The sequence below is a fragment of the Galeopterus variegatus genome, unplaced genomic scaffold (assembly GCF_000696425.1).
Source record: "Galeopterus variegatus unplaced genomic scaffold, G_variegatus-3.0.2 Scaffold3835, whole genome shotgun sequence".
NCBI lineage: Eukaryota > Metazoa > Chordata > Mammalia > Dermoptera > Cynocephalidae > Galeopterus > Galeopterus variegatus.
The window spans coordinates 72162-89270 of NW_007729946.1; the positions used below are offsets into that span (position 1 = coordinate 72162).

General features: G+C 54.9%; 1 protein-coding gene across 1 annotated transcript in view; it reads left to right on the forward strand.

Moving 5' to 3' along the window:
• Positions 1-17109, forward strand: part of ZNF853 (zinc finger protein 853) — a 90358-nt gene that overhangs the window by 28449 nt on the left and 44800 nt on the right. The window contains exon 7 of the mRNA XM_008586123.1: positions 13341-13655. Coding sequence (XP_008584345.1) covers positions 13341-13655 — 315 coding nt within the window. The remainder of the gene's footprint in view (positions 1-13340; positions 13656-17109) is intronic.

A 17109-nucleotide genomic window follows, 5' to 3' on the forward strand; every position in this document is an offset into this window, starting at 1 on the left:
GGCAGCGCCCACGCCCCGCAGGGTCCGTGCACCCTCCCCGTCAGGGCCTGCGCGTTGGGGGCGGGCTCTGACCCCCCGGGGCCGGTCCAAGCAGGGAGCGCGGAGTGGGCGTGCTGGGAGGACACGCGACGCCTCGGGAGGTGCCCGCCGTCTCCTTGGCTGCAGGGGCGGGGGCTGGGCTGTGGCCGCCCCCGGGACACACCCATCCCGGAGGGGCTGTCACCACCTTGGCCTCTGCAGGTGGAGGCCTGATAAGTCCCCTGGAGGGATGGAAGCAGCTTGCCCTGGGGTCCCCACGAGCCTGCTTTGTGACCTTGGGGGGCTTTGCTGGAGCCTTCATCTGTTAAATGGAAGCCCCCTGTGAGTTGCTATGCTAAGTCTTGTGCTGCGGGGAGGTGGGTAGGGGAACTCATCTCTGGTGCTGGATGGGGTTAGGGCTGCCCTATGTGGCAGCAGAGGTGGGAGAGGGGCTGGCCTTTGGTTAAGTACAGATGGGTGGGGGCAAGGGGAGGTGCAGGTACCAGGAGGATCGGGCCCCTAGCTCTGCCTGTGTGGGGAGACCTTGGCACTTGATTTGGTTCAACAAGTGTTGGCAGATCTGGGGAGCTAGGCGGGGTGGTGAGAGGGCTGCCCTTGAAGATCTGGGATGGCCACCATGAATACACCTGCACCAGAAGCAAACCCAGAAGACAGGGGGAGCCAAAATCTGTGAACAGACAGTGAGGATCGTGGTGGTCAGGGAAAGAAGTTTCCCTGGAGGACATGAAGACCTGAACGGCCTTGAGGTCAGTGGGGCCACCCAGAGGATTAGATACAAGTGCACCCCTAGATCTCCTCCTCCCCTACACGGGTTTCCCTGGATTTGGGACTTCTGTGGAGAGTTTCTAACAGTTTTCAAATTTTGCCACTTCTTTTTGACCTTGCTTCTCCCTCCCTTCTCCTCTTGGAGCCGTCTTGTCACCCCCAGTTCTAAATGGCTGTGGCACTGTATCCTAGGGGGCAGGGCTCCAGCAGAAATGATGGTCTGGGATGACCTAGGGGTTTACATTGATGTGGCTGCTTACCTGACCCCCTGTGGCTTCTGACCTGGAATCAGATACCACCCGAGAAGTGAGCAAAGTGAGTTCCCAGTGGGCTGACAGGCTGGAAAGAAAAGAGGACAGCATGTGGATCTGGGGGAGGCAGAGAACCCAGGGCCCAGGTTGCAGGAATATAAACTCTGACCTGCTCCTGAGGTCCATTTTCCAAAGCATTCTGTTCTGAATCTTGCGCTGGGACACATGGGGTGTCTGGCTGTCTGCTGACCTCTGCAGGGGCTGGACCTCCCCTTTCTCTGCTTATCTGTGGGTGGACTTCTTGGAAGAAGAGGCTTTACCTGGTATTCTCTTTGGAGGTAGAGACTCTCCACTGCTTCTGGGGTGGGTTCCAGTTTGAAGGACCTCCCATCAGTGGTCAGCCTGTTCTGGAACATGACAATAGGGCCAAAATGCTGAATTTAAAAAACTCGTGTCCACATTGACCATAGACTTTAGAGTCATTTCTTCCGTAAGTATTTGAATGCTTACTGTGTATCTGGCATCAGGGGATTCAGAGATGAGTGAAGGGAGCTCTCACTGTCCTGGTGTTGACTGTACTCAGAGAGAGACAGTAAGACATTTTCATAAGTATATAAAAAAATGTGGTGGGTGCCTCAAGGGAAGAGTACAGGGAACTGCATAGCAGGGGCCCAGTGGGGCTACCTCTGGAAGATCATTAAAGAAGATGGGGAAAAGAGTTCCAGGAATGGGGACTGGCACGTGTAAAGGTCCTGAGGTAGGATGATCATGGGGCCACTATAGTCCAAAGCTATGAAGCTTGCTTCTTTTGTTGAGTCCTCATGTATGGTGCCTGGCCTGTGGGAGTCAGATGTTGCTGCTCTGGGCAGTGGCCAGGCTGGAGACAGCTCTGCTGGGCTTGGCATGGCGTCTGGGCTCAGCCTGCATTTGCAGCCTGAGGCCTGAGAAAAGACCTCCTCTGGGCCTGAGGTGGGTGGTGGTTGGGCAACTGCTGCCCTGAGTGCTGGGCAAGGCTGCATCCTCCTGGAGGTGGCTAGGATAACACACAGCACACGTGTTTTTGTGCTTCAGGCATCTTCATGTACCAGAGAGCCATGAGACCCAGGAAGTAGGCTTCTAGGAGAGCCTGGAGGCTGGGGTGGCCCTCCTGGGCATAGTTCTTGGGGCCAGTGATTGGGATCTAGCTTGGGGGATGGGGTGAGTGATGGGGGAAATGTGATGGTTGGGACCCAGCGCTGGACTTGGGCGGGCCTACATCAATGCTCGGAGTTTTTCCTGGCTATTAAAATGTGGATTCTCAAGCAGCTGCTCAAAGCATTTCAGAAAATGAGTGTATGCTGTCATGTCAATATGTCAGTGATAGGTTACAAAGTCATTCCTGATCACTGAGTGGTTTTCTCATATGTCTCCGAAAGAACAGTGGACCCAGTGGTCTGAACTGTTCTCATCACCTGGGGCATCTTTTTTTTTTTTTTTTTTTCCTTTTTTTGTCGTGTCCGGCAACGGATCGCAACCCTCAGTGTCGCGCCCGTACCGGACCGGGACCGGCGACGGGATCGCAACCCTCGGTGTCGCGCCCGCACCTCGCTCAGCCAGTGAGCGGGAACCGGTCTGTATGTGGGATCCGAACCCTCGGTGGGAGCGCCGCCACACTCCCAAGCGGCGCACTGGAGCAGTGCGCCACCGGGCCGGCCCTGGGGCATCTTTATACAGGGAACCCCATCTTGTTTCAGGTGTTCTGTGGTGGACTCTGTCCACTGGCAGATCCAGATGAGCTGGCGTGGGCCCAACTACCCAGTGTGGCTGTGTGGCTGTGTGGCCTGGTGCATCAGGATCCTTCCGGGGTTCATGCCCTTACCCCCCAGGATTCTGGGGTGGGCATGGCTCACTTTGGAAATGGTCCTGTTCAGGCCTGACACTGATGGGCCAGGTGTTGGATGGCAGGCCTAATCTCAGGTTTATACCCCATAAGAAGCCACAGAAACTAATCTATCAAAACTGTGACTCTGTAGTTCCTTTGGGACTCCCCAGGGGCTGGTGGAGGATGTGCTGCTGGGAGAGAGGAGCAGCCTCCCATACCCCCGGGCTCTGGACCTTGTGTCACCATGGCTGTGTCTCCCCTGAACACTTGGGTTGAGCCATTTATGATGTCGGTGGGAGAGTAGGACCCTATGAGCTTCTGGAGCTTTGGTAATTTGGCCCTTAGGATTCTCTGATCCCCAAACTTAAAGAAATTTCACAAGGCATTTTATATCATCTGTGTTGGTATCTCAATGAGCCAGGTCTCCATGATTCGCTGAGCTTTTCCCAAATGTGCTAGTGAGGGGTAAGGCTAATCTTACTCATGGCCTCTTCTCTTGCACGTCTAACAGGAAGGAGCTTGGCCTGCTGGCTTCTCAGTGCTGGTCTTACCTCTTACCTGAAGAAACCGGCGAAGCTGCCTCACCCTCCTCCCCGCTGCATGGTACTTCACAAGTGCCGCACCCTGTCCGTGCTTAGTCCGCTCCTCCAACATTCCCTGCTGGCTTGGTTCATGTGTATTGAGGCCTGGGTAAGATTCTCTCTGTTCTGTGTATCAGCTGGGCTGTTCCTTGCAGACTGTACTCATCCTTTTCAGCTAAAAAAACAAACCACCTTTGGTCTGTGTTGCATGGCCTTGATGCTTCTCCTGGCCCTGAGGATAAAGACTCTGGGATAAATGCCCAATTTACTCCAAGAAAGAGCAGACATTCATAACATGTGTGCAGTTGTGGGCAAGAAAGAGCTGAGACCCACACCTCAGGGGCTCACGGGGAGGAGCTCTTTGGGCAGCCATTCTGGGTACAGAATGTCTTGGTTGCACAGCATAAGATAGTGGAGAGTGCTCTGATTCACCCGCAGCTCTAATGCCTTCATCTATACAGCGGAAGGAGTAAATCCTGCCTCCCTCAGAGGCTGGTGGGAGGCCCTGTGAAGGGATGTGTGTGAGCGTGCTGCGAGCGGCCCGTCACTGTGCGCCCGTCTGTGTTGCAGGCCAAGTGGAGGCTCACTCCCAGGGAAGATGGCAGCCCTTCACACAACCCCTGACTGCCCCGCCGCCCAGCTGGAGAGGGTGGAGGATGGGTCGGGATGTGATCCTGACCAGGAGGAGGAGGAGGAGGAAGAAAAGGGGGAAGAGGTGAAGGATGTGGAGGAGGATGAGGAGGAGGTGGAGATAGTAGTGGAAGAAGAGGAGGAGGACGTGGTGGAGGTGGAAGAGGAGGAACAGGTGGAGAAGGCTGAGGTGCAGGTGCAGGAGGTGGCGCAGGTGCAGGAGGTGGTGCAGGTGCAGGAGGTGGCGCAGGTGCAGGGGGTGGTGCAGGTGCAGGGGGTGGTGGAGGCAGAGGTGGACGAGGTGGAGGCAGAGGTGGACGAGGTGGCGGAGGTGGAGGTGGTGGAGGAGGATGAGGATGACGACGACGACGTGGAAGAGGTGCTGGCAGAGGAGCAGAGTCTGGCATTGGAGACCCAGGAACGACTTAACCATGGTGGTGATGCCAAGTCCCCAGTTCTTCAGGAGAAGGGTAAGAAAAAGGAGCCAACCTTTGGGAGAGGAAATAAAGGGGGCTTGGGTGGGCCAGGCCAGGGACAGGGAGAACTCTTGGGCCTAATAGGGTGAAACTGGAGCTGGAGTGTGACAGCCCAGGTTTTGAGATGAGGGAGTAGCTGGGAGCTCCTGTTGCTGCTTGCTGGCTGAGCAGAGGCGGCCAGGCTGGGTGCTGCAGGGCAAGTGGCACCTAAGAGATCTTTCCCCTCAGCCCTGCAGGCCTCCAGGGTTCTGGCTGCTCCTAGGGATGAGGACCTGGAGGAAGAGGAAGAGGAGGAAGAGGAGGAGGAAGAGGATGAGGATGATTTGCAGACAGCTGGGTCTCAGGTGAGCTGCCTGCTCTTGTTTGGAGCTCAGGTAACCTGGGCAGGGTTTCCCCAGGGGGTCCTTTCTGCTGTCCTGGAGAACCCTGTCAGCAGCGGCACTGGGATCCTCAGGCTGGGCCCAGGTTCTGAGCCAGGATGGGGCTGCAGGCAGTGGCCTAGCATCCAGCCCCAAGTCCTGGTGATATGATTCTGCTTTCCCGGGGCCCAACACTTCCCAAGCCATAGGACTGTCCTGATGGTTTTGGCTGCCACTCACTCAACTGCACTGTGCACAGTGACTTCACAGCCTGGCATTCCTTCAAGGTCAGGCTGCTCCCCTCACCTGGAGTGCCTGGTCCTCTCACATGGTCACCTGTCCAGTGTCTGGCTTCCTGCTGCCAGGTCACATAAGGAACCAGCACCCACACTCAGTTTATTTGGTGCTACTTGTCCACCCAGGCAGGAGTGGGCCCTCATGGGGCTGATGTAGCCACAGCATCTGCTTGAGCCAGACTGGGTGAAGTAGGGGCCATGGGGCTTGGGCTTTGTTGTGTCCTGACCTCAGTGTGAGTCCTGCCTCTGCCCCATACAAGCTAGCTTGGTTGATGACTCTCTCTGAGTCCCTAATCTCTGGATGGGAATGGGGTCTCTGCCTTCCAGGGCTGTGGCTCTGCCCAAAGCCCTCAGTACTACCTTGGCACCTGTAGGCCCATTGATAATGGGGTGCCGGACTGTGTCCCCATGAGATCCATGTTGTGGGGCCTCAGTACATTCTCCCTGACTGAATCTACCATGGCTCTGTCTGTGGAGAGCTCCCTCAGCCTCTTACAGAGGCAGCTGAGGGCAGTGTTCTGGGTTCCATGTTTTCCAGGGGCTGGTGACCTTTGAAGACGTGGCTGTGTACTTCTCCCTGGAGGAGTGGGAAAGGCTGGACGCGGACCAGCGGGCCCTCTACCAGGAAGTCATGCAGGAGAACTATGGGATCCTGGTGTCCTTGGGTAAGGAAGGGGCCTTTTGTCTCCAAGGGGCAGACTGGTGAGGTGGCTGCTAGGGGCTTAGCCATCTGAGAGGGGGCTTCTCGAGCCCTCAAGTCTTGGAGAAGGTGGATTCTGGGGCCAGCACACCTCCCAGGGAAGCCCTAGGCACCATCCTGGCTTCTGGGCAGGGTAGAGGGTGTCCTGGGCCCCACTGTGGCCCAACAGCACACTGAGCTAGGTGGACACGTTCTGTGGGGCTGCCAGTCCCGCTCTGGTCTCTGTGCTGTGCATTCCCCAGAAGCCTCGAGGAGTGAGGGGGCAGGTGAAGAGGGGAGAAGTGAGGGTGTCCTGCAGGGAAAGGTGGGAGGGGCTTGGTGGGAGAATGAGCATAGTCAGGGCAAGGCTCAGACAGAAGGGAATGTGGAATCTCCCAGAGCAGAGGGAGGTGGGGAGGGCTGGTCCTGGGAAGGATGGAGAAGAGGAACTGAGCAGTGGATGGTGACAGAGCTGTGTGGTGAGAGGGCCGGGGACCTGCCAGGAGCTGCCCTGCAGCTGCCGTCTGTTCTTTTCTTGGGCAGGCTACCCAATCCCCAAGCCAGATCTGATCTTCCGGCTGGAACAAGGGGAAGAACCCTGGGTCTCAGATAGCCCCCATCCTGAGGAGGGAGATATCGTCACTGGTGTCTACACAGGTGAGCATAAGACGGAATTTCATGGCACTTCTGCCAACACAGCTGCTCAGAGCTATTGTCAGACTTTGGCCTTTGCCCTAGCTTTCTGCAGACCTGGTCTCTCCAGATGCTGCCTCTGACAGTCTCAGCATGGATCATCTGGGCTGTGACATGGGCTCTGTGGAGACAGGGTGGACATCAGGTGCTTACCTTTAGTTCTTGGCTCCAGCTTTGTAGAGGCCTGAGGGCTGGAAGGTCCTTAAAGATTCCTTTCAGATCCCCATGCAGGGGACACATGTGTATGCACATACAAACATACATAAACACGCACGCACGCGCGCACACACACTCTCTCTCTCTCTCTCTCTCTCCCTCCCTCTCCCCCTTCCTCTCTCCCTCTCTCCCCCCACCCTTGTCTCTACCTTGAAGCTTATGATTTTTTTTAATAGTGAGGGGCCAGTTGTCAGATTGTGGGCTTAGAGCCATGGCTAGCAGACTGTTGGTATGGCTTTTCTGATTCTAAGATATTAGCCTGTCATCTGGCCTCTCTATCCATTTGGCCATCTCTGCAAAAAGGGTCCCGCTCAGCCTTCCCTGATGTCCCTTGAAGGCCCATGGGCAGGCCTCTGACCTGGGGGTGCATTTCCAGGCCTTTTGGAGAGGAGATTTTGGAGTTACATGTATAGAAGGCATTAGGGGTAGTGAATTTCTCTGGAGTTCTCGGTCCTAGCTCTGGCTGTCATCCTTCAACTTTCTGAGCCTCACTTACTCATCTGGAGAATAAAGAATTTGAACTAAACCTGTAGTTTCCAACCTGAGGATGTTGGACTCTTGGTTGTGTTGAAGTACTTCGGGGAGTCTTATCAGGGTTATGAGTTATTCTCAGGGTTTCAGAAAGCTCAGGGGAGGCCCTTGTTCCCTGCAGGTGTCTGTGGCTTGGGGCTGGAGTGACACCAGCCTAGGGTGGGGCATTGGGTAGACTTAGAGCAGCTCACAGACGTGTTCTAAAATAAAAATGCAGAAAAACACAAAGCCAATAATATGCTCAGGTGTGGACTCTTCAGTGCATTTTCACCTGACAGCTCTGTGAAGGAGCAGGGAGGGCTTGCTGGCCTCGCTTTACATGTGAGGAACTTGACTTTTAAACTAGTTGTTAAGGTGGGTCGGGCTCAGTTCTCTGTTTTCAGCCACTCTTTGTGGTGTTGCAGGGTGCCCTTCCTGCCCAGGTCTCCAGATTCTCTGGAACCGTCTTGGAATCTTTCCTGAGCTTCCGAATTGGGAGGGCTCTGGCTGACACAAAATATTGCTGCTGCCTCCAGCATGGGGCTGGGATATAGGTGATATTCTCAGAGGACCTTAATGGGAGGTATGCCCTATTTATGGGCTTAGCACAGAAAAGCTGCCTTAAGGGGAAGGGGCCACAGGCCTATGTTGGCCAGTCTCTCAGCACATGGTCTAGGTGTGCCCATTCTCTATGCCTCTTGGAGGGTCCTGAGGTCAAGCCTTCTGCAGGCTTGAGCCTGGGTGTTCCCTTCAGTTTGGGTGACACATACTGTATGACCCCTGTGCCTAGCAGGGGTTTGAGAGCTCTCTGAGGGGGCTGGCTAGCCGGGTCAGTGCCCCTCTGCCTTCCCCCTGTGGCTAGTCATGGTGTTGGGGCTGGTGGGGCTGGGATGCCCCCCAGCCCTGACTGCAGAGCCCTTGGGTGTGTGACCGAGGCAGTCTTGGATGTGTCACATGCCTGCATTCATTTCTGTTAAGCTGAGCCAGATGAGAATTGAGAATGGCTGGGTCTGGGCTGGACAGATGCTAACTAAATGTGCCAAGGCTGGCAGTTTCTGTATTTCCAGACTGTAGTCTTGTGAGACACAAGTGTATCCCTCTCATGTTCCTTGACAAGTTGGTCCACACATGATGTCTGGACTTTGGCCATATTCCCCCACTCAGGTGCCCCCATTGCCCTTTGGCCCCTGCTCCAGGGCCACCATGGCCACCTGCCTTTAGCTCACTGGTGCTTGTCCACCCTCTTGCCTCTTCCAACCTCACCCCTTTCCTACCTTTCTTTCTCCTTACCTGGCTCAGACTGCAAGGCCCCTACTTCCTTGGGAGTGCCCAGTGTGGCCACCTGTCAGATCCCTGTCCTGGTGGCCCCCAGTCTGCACTGTAGCAGAGAACGTGGGCATGTCTCTGCCTTGACCTGTTGGTTTGGCCTTGTGCGCTGTGGGGCTGGCTTTGCTGCTTTCTGGGGTGGATCCCTTGGCCCATTTCCCTGCTGCCCTCCTGGCTGCTGCTCCCCAGCTCTTTTCTCCATCTGCCCTCACTTGTTTACAGGCTCTGGGACAGCCCTGGGTCCTCTTTCTTCTCCCCCTAGGTGATCTCAAACAGTGCCAGGTCTTTAAGTGCCAGTTATGCTCTGTACTGTCCATCCCTAGACATTTCTCTCTAGCCCTGATCGTGTCTGTCCAACTGTGCACTTAACCTCTCTACTTGGGTATCAGATGGGCATCTCAGAGTGCACCTGAATCTGAAGTGTGACTACTCCTGGCCCAGCCCCTCCTGCAGCATCCCCAGCACCCAAGTGGTCCCTGTCCCTCTGCCTCTCTCACCCCATCCACAGCCCAGGCTGGCATGCTTGTGGCCACAAGGTGTCCTTCAGCTGCCTTACCCTTTACAGGCTTCCTCAAGCATTTGGGACCGTAGCTGAGCTCTCCGTGTGGCCTTAAGGCTCCTCAGGCTCAGCTCCACCGACAGCCTTTCTCTGCAAGCTCTTGCCTGCCTCAGGGCCTCGTACCTGCTGTTTGCTCTGCCAGGAATGCTGACACCCTTTAGTGGCTGGCTCACCTCTTAGGTTCCCCTTGAGTCATGTGTTTTCTGACCTTGACTTCAGGAGCCCTCACCCCCTGGCCCCCACCATCACTCCAGGACATTCACAGCATTCATAGCCCTCAACACAGTCAGAAATGAGCATGCCTAGGTGTTTGCTTCCTTGTTTCCTGCCCACCTTCTCTAACAGACTGGTCTTCATAAGAGCAGGCAGTGTTTTGTCCACCCCGTGTGTATCCATGGTGCTCAGGGTGTGCGTGGTGAGTCAGGTGGCAGCTTCCAGCAGCCTCCAGGTGCTATGTCAGCCAGAGGCAGGCCCTGGCACCATGGGTGTGGCTGTCAGAGGGGGCTGGCTAGTGACACCCCCTGCCCCCAGCCGCTCCTTCCTAACCTCCTCATCTGAAAATGAAGGATAGAAGAAACATACAGCACACAGGATTAAAACTGGCTTAAACGCTACATAGGAAATGATAAAGTTTAAAAAGCAGTAAGAGGTAAAGACTAAGGTGTGAGAATCCAGTGGTCTCTGCGAAAGCACAGTGGTTCTGGAGAGGAACTCAGAACAGCAGCTGCTGAGTGCACAGAACCCCTCGTGTGGCCCACCTGCCTCCCGTGCCCTGGACACTAGCAGGTAGAGGCTGGTGCCATCCTGCTAGTAGTTTCTACCCAAACAGCACCCTGCTGGGCCTGCCTTTCCTTGGAGGGCTAGTCTGTCGTGTGGAGCTTCCCTTCACTTTGCCATGCCCTGGGGACCTCTGATGTCACTGAATCCTCCTTTTCTGGTCCTAGCCAGGGGACAAGGAGCTTAGGTCCTGTCTTGCCCTAGACCCCAGGGCTTGGAACAGGTAGAAGAGGAGTGAGGAGACATCCTGGCTGAGAGGCGGGATTCTTGAGTGCCCTGGTCTAAAGGGCCTGGTCATGTTTCAGAGGTGATGGAGGCACAGGATAAGGGCAGGTGGGAGGGGGTTCAGGTGGCATCCCCTGGCCTGGGGGTGCTTTTGTCTTCCAATATTGCATGTGAGGAAGGGCCAGGCCTTGACTTCCTGTTAATATTTAGTCCTTGGTATCATGTTCACAAGTTATACACGAGGGGATTGGGGCCAGAGAGGTTGCTGGTCCTTCTGAGGTCACCTACCAGTGATGAGGGGGCTGGCGCAGTGCCTGTCCTCAGGAGGGCCGCCTCCTCACAGATCTGTCAACCTGACCAGGACCATGCAACCAGGAGGACAGATCCCAGTGCAGAAAGGCCGTGCCTGGGAGCCACCTCCTCCAAGCTGGAGCCGAGACGTGCTGGGCCGATGCTGCTGTCATCTCCCTGGCAGCCCCAGCAGGAAGGGAGGCTGCTGATGCATACGGACTGGATTTGGGCACATCACTGTTGTCTACCTCCTCCTTTTGTGACTGTCCCCAGTGGGGAAAGGGTCTCTCCTTGAGCCTATCTTGAGGTTCTGTGTCTGAGCGAGGCAGTTTCAGGAGGTGGGGAGGAACACGCGTGGTGAGGGTTGGGAGCAGGGTTCTGACTTTACTCAGGGGACTGACTTCCAGGGGCTGCACTTAGGTCCTGGCCCCAGCGGGGATGGGTTGTCAGATGGAGGGAAAATGAAACTGTTCAGTCAGTAAACCCATGTCCCTGACTTGCCATGAGGCCTGGGCCAAGTTGGACCTGGAGGGCAGGTCAGGGGTGGGAGTCAAGCCAATGTGTATGTGGTGTGATGAGCCTCCACCACAGCAGCTCAGGGGAGCTGTGTCTCCCATGCCAGGTGTATACCTTGAGGTCGCCATCTTCCCCATGCCTCTTTTATGATTGACCTACACAGGCCCCTGCCCTGGGCAGGACACTTACTGGCAGTGTGTGTGTTGGGAGTGGGAAGGGTGAAGTTTTGCTGACAGGCCGCTGGTTGACTCCTGGGATTATCACCAGCAGTCAGAGTGTGATAACCAGCCTCCCACACAGTTAAACCAGGGCCCTGGGACAGAAGCTGGGAGCCATTTTGTTTATAGAATTTTGGATAAACGTACAACTTTTGTTAAGTGGAAGACCACCGTTGCCATATTCTGGGATCGCTGTGCATCCAGAGCCTCCTTTAGGGAGACACAAATCAGCATCAGCTACTGGTGACCAGGAACCCCTAGTGTGAGCTGGAGGATGGCTTCAAGCACCTAGTGCCTCTGCCCCCATGGCCTCCCGTCCCTCTGTCCCTGCTTGTCCAGTCAAGGAGGTGGCCTCAGAGAGAAGTGACCCACCCAGAGGCACAGAGCTAGTTAGTGGCCTGTCTAGGGTTAGAGATTGGGGCCCAGTCTTATACAGAAAAGGCCGTAAGTGAAGATCTGTGACCACCTGTGCCTGACAATAGGAAAGGGGTATAGCCTAGTATTTGAAGGACAACCTGAGTAATGACAAACAGGGAAAACAAAGATAAACCACAGGGGGATGCCTTGGAGAATCTACAGTGACACATGGCAGTAGGGGCCACTGCCACCACTGTCATAATAGTAATACTTCTGTAGCACCATTGTAGATGGTTTAATGGCTATTCATTTATTGAATCCTTGCAACAATCCCACAAAGTGGGATTACAGGTGCTATTATAAGCCTATTTTACAGATGAGGAAACTGAATTTAAATGATTTGCTCAAGGTCAAGTAAGTGGTAGAAGTGGGATTAGCTTAGGTCCTGTCTTGCCCTAGACCCCTGGGCTTGGAACAGGTGGAAGAGGAGGAGTGAGGAGACATCTGGCTGAGAGGCAGGATTCTTGAGTGCCCTGGTGCAAAGGGCCTGGTCACGTTTCAGAGGTGATGGAGGCACAAGATGAGGGCAGATGAGAGGGGGCACTAGGTGGCGTCTCCTGGCCTGGGGGTGCTTTTGTCTTCCAATATTGCATGTGAGGAAGGGCCAGTAAGCGTTAGAAGTGGGATTCAGACCCAGGCAGAGCCCAGGTGCTCAAGCTGCCTCTCCAGATAAAGCCATGGGAGAGGTGGTGAAGGATCCTGGCCTGGCCATGCTGCCTTTGGCTAATAAGCAGGCCAGGGAGGTGGGGTTTTCCAGAGACAAGGGGCTCTGGGGAAAAGAGCCCCAGTGTCTCTCTTTTTTGGGCACAGGGTCTGCTATGGGCTTAGCCTTGGATCTCACAGCAACCTGTGGATAAGCTCACCCATTTTTCACAGTCTTGGGTTCCTCACCGAGTGGCAGGCCCTGCTGGGAGCTGGTGATCTGGAAGTGGTATTACAGGACAGCTCAAGAGGAACCCTGCCTTCCTAGGAAGGACATCCACACGTGCATGCCTCATGTCTGCATAGTTCCTAACTGGGGGAGGCCATGGTTTTACTGCCCCTGGGGCCCTTCAAGGCTGGCGGTGGGGCGTGGACAACCTCTCACTTTGGTGAATGGGGGTGCCCTGTCCACAACTGGAGGGAGCCCCCGTGTTTGGAGAGCTTAGGGTGCCCCAGAAGCCACGATTTCTCGGGGCAGGAATCTGCTGGGGCTCCTGTCACATCCTCTTACCTCTCTCTTTTAAAGCCTTCCTTTGTTTCCTTCAGGAGCCTGGTTCTGGACCGATGACATAGAGGACCATGAGGAGGAAGATGACGAGGACTTCCTGGCGGAGGTGGCTGAGGAGGAGAACGAACCCCCGGGGCTGTGGTCAGCGGCTTATGGCGTGGGGGACGTGCCTGGGACATGGGGTCCCGATGACTCGGATTCGGCACAGACTCCAGAGGGATGGGGGCCTGACCCAGGCGGCCTTGGGGTCCTGGCGGAGGGGTCAGAGGTGAAGCCCTTCCTGCCTGGCCGGGAGCCCGGTACGCACCTGCTGGCGCCCTGGGCGTTCTCGGCTGTGGTGGCTGCCCCGGCCGGGCGGCCCGAGACCACATGCGACGTGTGCGGCAAAGTGTTCCCCCACCGGTCGCGGCTGGCCAAGCACCAGCGCTACCACGCGGCCGTCAAGCCCTTCGGCTGTGACGAGTGCGGCAAGGGTTTCGTGTACCGCTCGCACCTGGCCATCCACCAGCGCACGCACACGGGCGAGAAGCCCTTCCCCTGCCCGGACTGCGGCAAGCGCTTCGTCTACAAGTCGCACCTGGTCACACACCGGCGCATCCACACAGGCGAGCGGCCCTACCGCTGCGCTTTCTGCGGCGCGGGCTTCGGGCGCCGCTCCTACCTGGTGACGCACCAGCGCACACACACGGGCGAGCGGCCCTACCCGTGCCCGCACTGCGGCCGCAGCTTCAGCCAGAGCTCGGCGCTCGCGCGCCACCAGGCCATGGACATTTTAACAATATTAGTTCTTTCAATCCATGAACATGGGATGACTTCATTTATTTTTGTCTTTTTAAATTTATTTCATCAATGTTTTACAATTTTTAGTGTACATGTCTTTTATCTCCCTGGTTAAGTTTGTTACTAAGTGTTTATTCTTTCTGTTGCTATTGCAAATGTGACTGTTTTCTTAATTTTATTTTTATATATTCATTGTTAGTGGATAAAAGCGCCACTAACTTTTGAATGTTGATTTTGTATCCCACAAATTTACATAATTCATTTCTTAGTTCTAACACGTTTTTCGTTGTTGTTGAGTTTTAAATTATTTTTACATATATGTTCATGTCATCTGCAAACAGAGATCATTTTATTTCTTCCTTTACAATCTGTATGTGTTTCATTTCTTTCTTCTCTTTTTTTTTTTTCTGTGCAATGTTTAATAGAAGTGGACATACTGGGCATCTTGCCTTGTAGGAGATCTATGGGAAAACCTGCTGGAGTTCGCGGGCGGGACGAGCTTCAGCTCCGACTCTTCTGCCGCATTTGCGGGGCCCTCTGGAGCCTACGAGGAGAGCATCATGTGAAGGGCCCGAGGCCGACGGAAGCGCAGCCCTCTAGGCCACCGGCTCTTCCCCTGGGCGGTTCGGGCGCAGGCCGCTGCGTGCCGGCCCCTTGCTCCTCTGGCCTCGGAGGGGCTGAGGGTCCCAGTCCTGGGTGCGGTGCCTTCCCTCAGCCCTCGGCGCATCACCTACGCCCCTACGGTCTCGGGTTTCCTTGCCACCCGGCCCCAGAGAACGGGCCATCGTGCCCGAGCTCGCACGGTGGTGTGGGGAGCGCTCGGGGAGAGGAGAGTAGCTCGCGGGGCGGCCACCCCGACAGACTGCAACATTCCTGGGTCTGTGCTGTGAAGCAAAGCGGTAGGGATGGCAGGCGATGCTATTTATTTTACTAGGATTCCGATTGGGGTGGCCGAAGGAACAAGTGACTTAAGAGTTTGTAACCGGGTTGTACAGCAAGGGAGGGGAAGCCTTTGCGTCAAGGGAAGTGGCGTGGTCGAGGGAAGAGCCTCTGGCTACTCGGTGAGTCTGCGCTGATGTCTGGGTTGCCGGTGGTTTGACTCACGACTTCTTCCTGTTCGTCAGTGGGAGACTTCAGGGACCTTCTGGTCATTTGAGTGTGTCTGGGAAGTTTTAAGACCTGTGCGTGTGGCAAGGGGAAGCCTTGTAGGTTTCCAGAGGACGGTGTCCCTAACCCAGGAGGATGGAGGTGCGAATGGTAAAGCTTTTATTCTGTAGACTGTGGATATTTATTTCCACCTCTTGTATGGCTTAAAGAATCTAGGAGGAGGAGAAAAAGCCAGAAACCAAATTTGTGGCGGGGGCGGATGGGTTGCAGGTGTTTGCAGGGTCCCGAGGGAATTTGAAGCCTTATTCTCCGGAGTCGCTCACTCTCCTTACCCCACCTGAGCACTGAGATTAGCCAGGCAAGGCGAAATGGTTCGGTCTCAGTCTTAGCTTCCTTTGTCCTTTGGTACTCTCACCTCTAGCAACTGGAGATGGCATACTCAGACATCCTTGGAGGTCCACCAGCTTCAGATTCCTGAGCTGCCACCTCTCTTGGAGCAGGTGGACACATGGAGCTCCACCCTTCTGAGCCCAACACTCATTTAGTGTAAAGCGACTGAGGTTGGTCAAAGGATCTTTCCCAACATCTCATATTTAGGGCCCTGCAACTCCACAGGTCCCTTTAACTCTCCTGTCACTTTTCTACACTAGAGGCAAGTAGCGTTTCTGTTTAGATTCCCATTTCAGATTGGTCAGTGGAGGCACTGAGGGCCTGGCGGTTTGTTCAGTGGCTGTCTACGTCTGGGGGGTGTGGACCTGAGCCCATGGTTAAATGATAAACCAAGCACGCAGGTATGTAAGGCCTCTGCCTGGTGGGCACCCCACCCTCTGGACTGGGTGCAGCTGAGGCATGGCTCATGTGAGGCTTCCCTCCTTACATGCTTTTTGGGCCAGTGTGAGTGGGACCAGAAAAAGATTTTGAAGCAACTGCATTCCCTTTTAGACCTAGTTCCTTCCATTTTAGCGTAGACATGGCCTTGGGGGCTGAGGGCCAGCAGCCAGGCTGCTAGGGGTTGGGGGTGGGTAGGAGGCACGGTAGTCGTGGGTGGGAAGAGGGCCTGGGTGGTGACGGTGAGGATTAGCCCAGCTGCGTGAGGTTACGGGATGGGGTGGCGAGTGGGCAGGGGTCCTAGAGAGGCGTCAGGTGTGCTGGGTGATTGCCTTTCTGTCCTGGGTTTCTCCTCTGCTGGTGGGACAGGAGCCTCAGAAGGGCCAAGGGCAAGGTGGGCTGGGGGACTCGGGGCATCTCAAGCCTACCCCTGTGTGGTCAGGGTCTGGCACTGTCCCTGTCCTTCCTGGGCCCCAGCTGCTTCTGCCCTGCAGCTGTTGGCAAGAGGACCTAGCTTTAATAAAGAGTGGAGAAACAGCTGTCTGACTGGATTCCATGTTGTTGCCGCTCCTTGGTGCCCATCAGAGGCTCCACAAAGCCGCAGGTGCATCTTGTTGCTGCAAATGTTTTTTAGGAGTTTCTCTTAAGAAACTGGAATTGGTCCCAGGATGGCCCGTGAGGAGTCAGCCCAAGATGTTTTGCCCTGTGTCCACCAGATCCTAGTGGGGCTCCCCACACTGCGACACACTTGCTATAATATGTGCACCTATGTATAGGATTGTTTTGACCAACCTCCCACTGGACAGAGAGAAGGGCAAGGTCCCTTCCTGGTGTTCCAGACACATCCCCAGGCCTTTCCTTGGAGGCCGTAACATCACGTGGATTTATCCAGGGCTCATCTGCTCCAATGCCATGGCAAGGTGCACCTCCCCAGGGCCCCAAACACCTTCCGTTAATCTGATTTATTGACTTTTTAATTTGCCCCACTATCAGATATGACTCTCCCATCCTTTCTCTATGGATTTGAAAAATACAAACGATGAAGTAAGTTTTCCTTTCAAATGTAATTTGGAGGCATCAGGACAGAGCAACTTAGTATTTCAATTTAAAACAACCAGACTTTTGAGTGGCAGGTAAATACTAAGACCTAGTTAAAAATGGATGGCTTTGAGAATCTTAACATTTATTTAGAAAACCTAAATTATTTCCTGATAGAGCTTACAATTGATTGTCCAGCCAAATATTTTCTTATGGCGGCAGTGGGGTGGGGGTGGGGGTGATCCAATCCTGTGGTCACAGAACAAAGTAAATACCCTTCATTGCAAAGGAGGAATGAAACCCCAGTGACCTGTGAAATGTGAGCTACAAAATGTGGCACTTGAGTCACAAGGCTCTGAGCATCCCTATCCCCTTCCACCCATCTTTATCTTCCTGTCTTTTGCCCATTTCCCCAGTCTTCCTTTCTCGATTCCTTCTCCTGACCTGAAAAGAACAACATT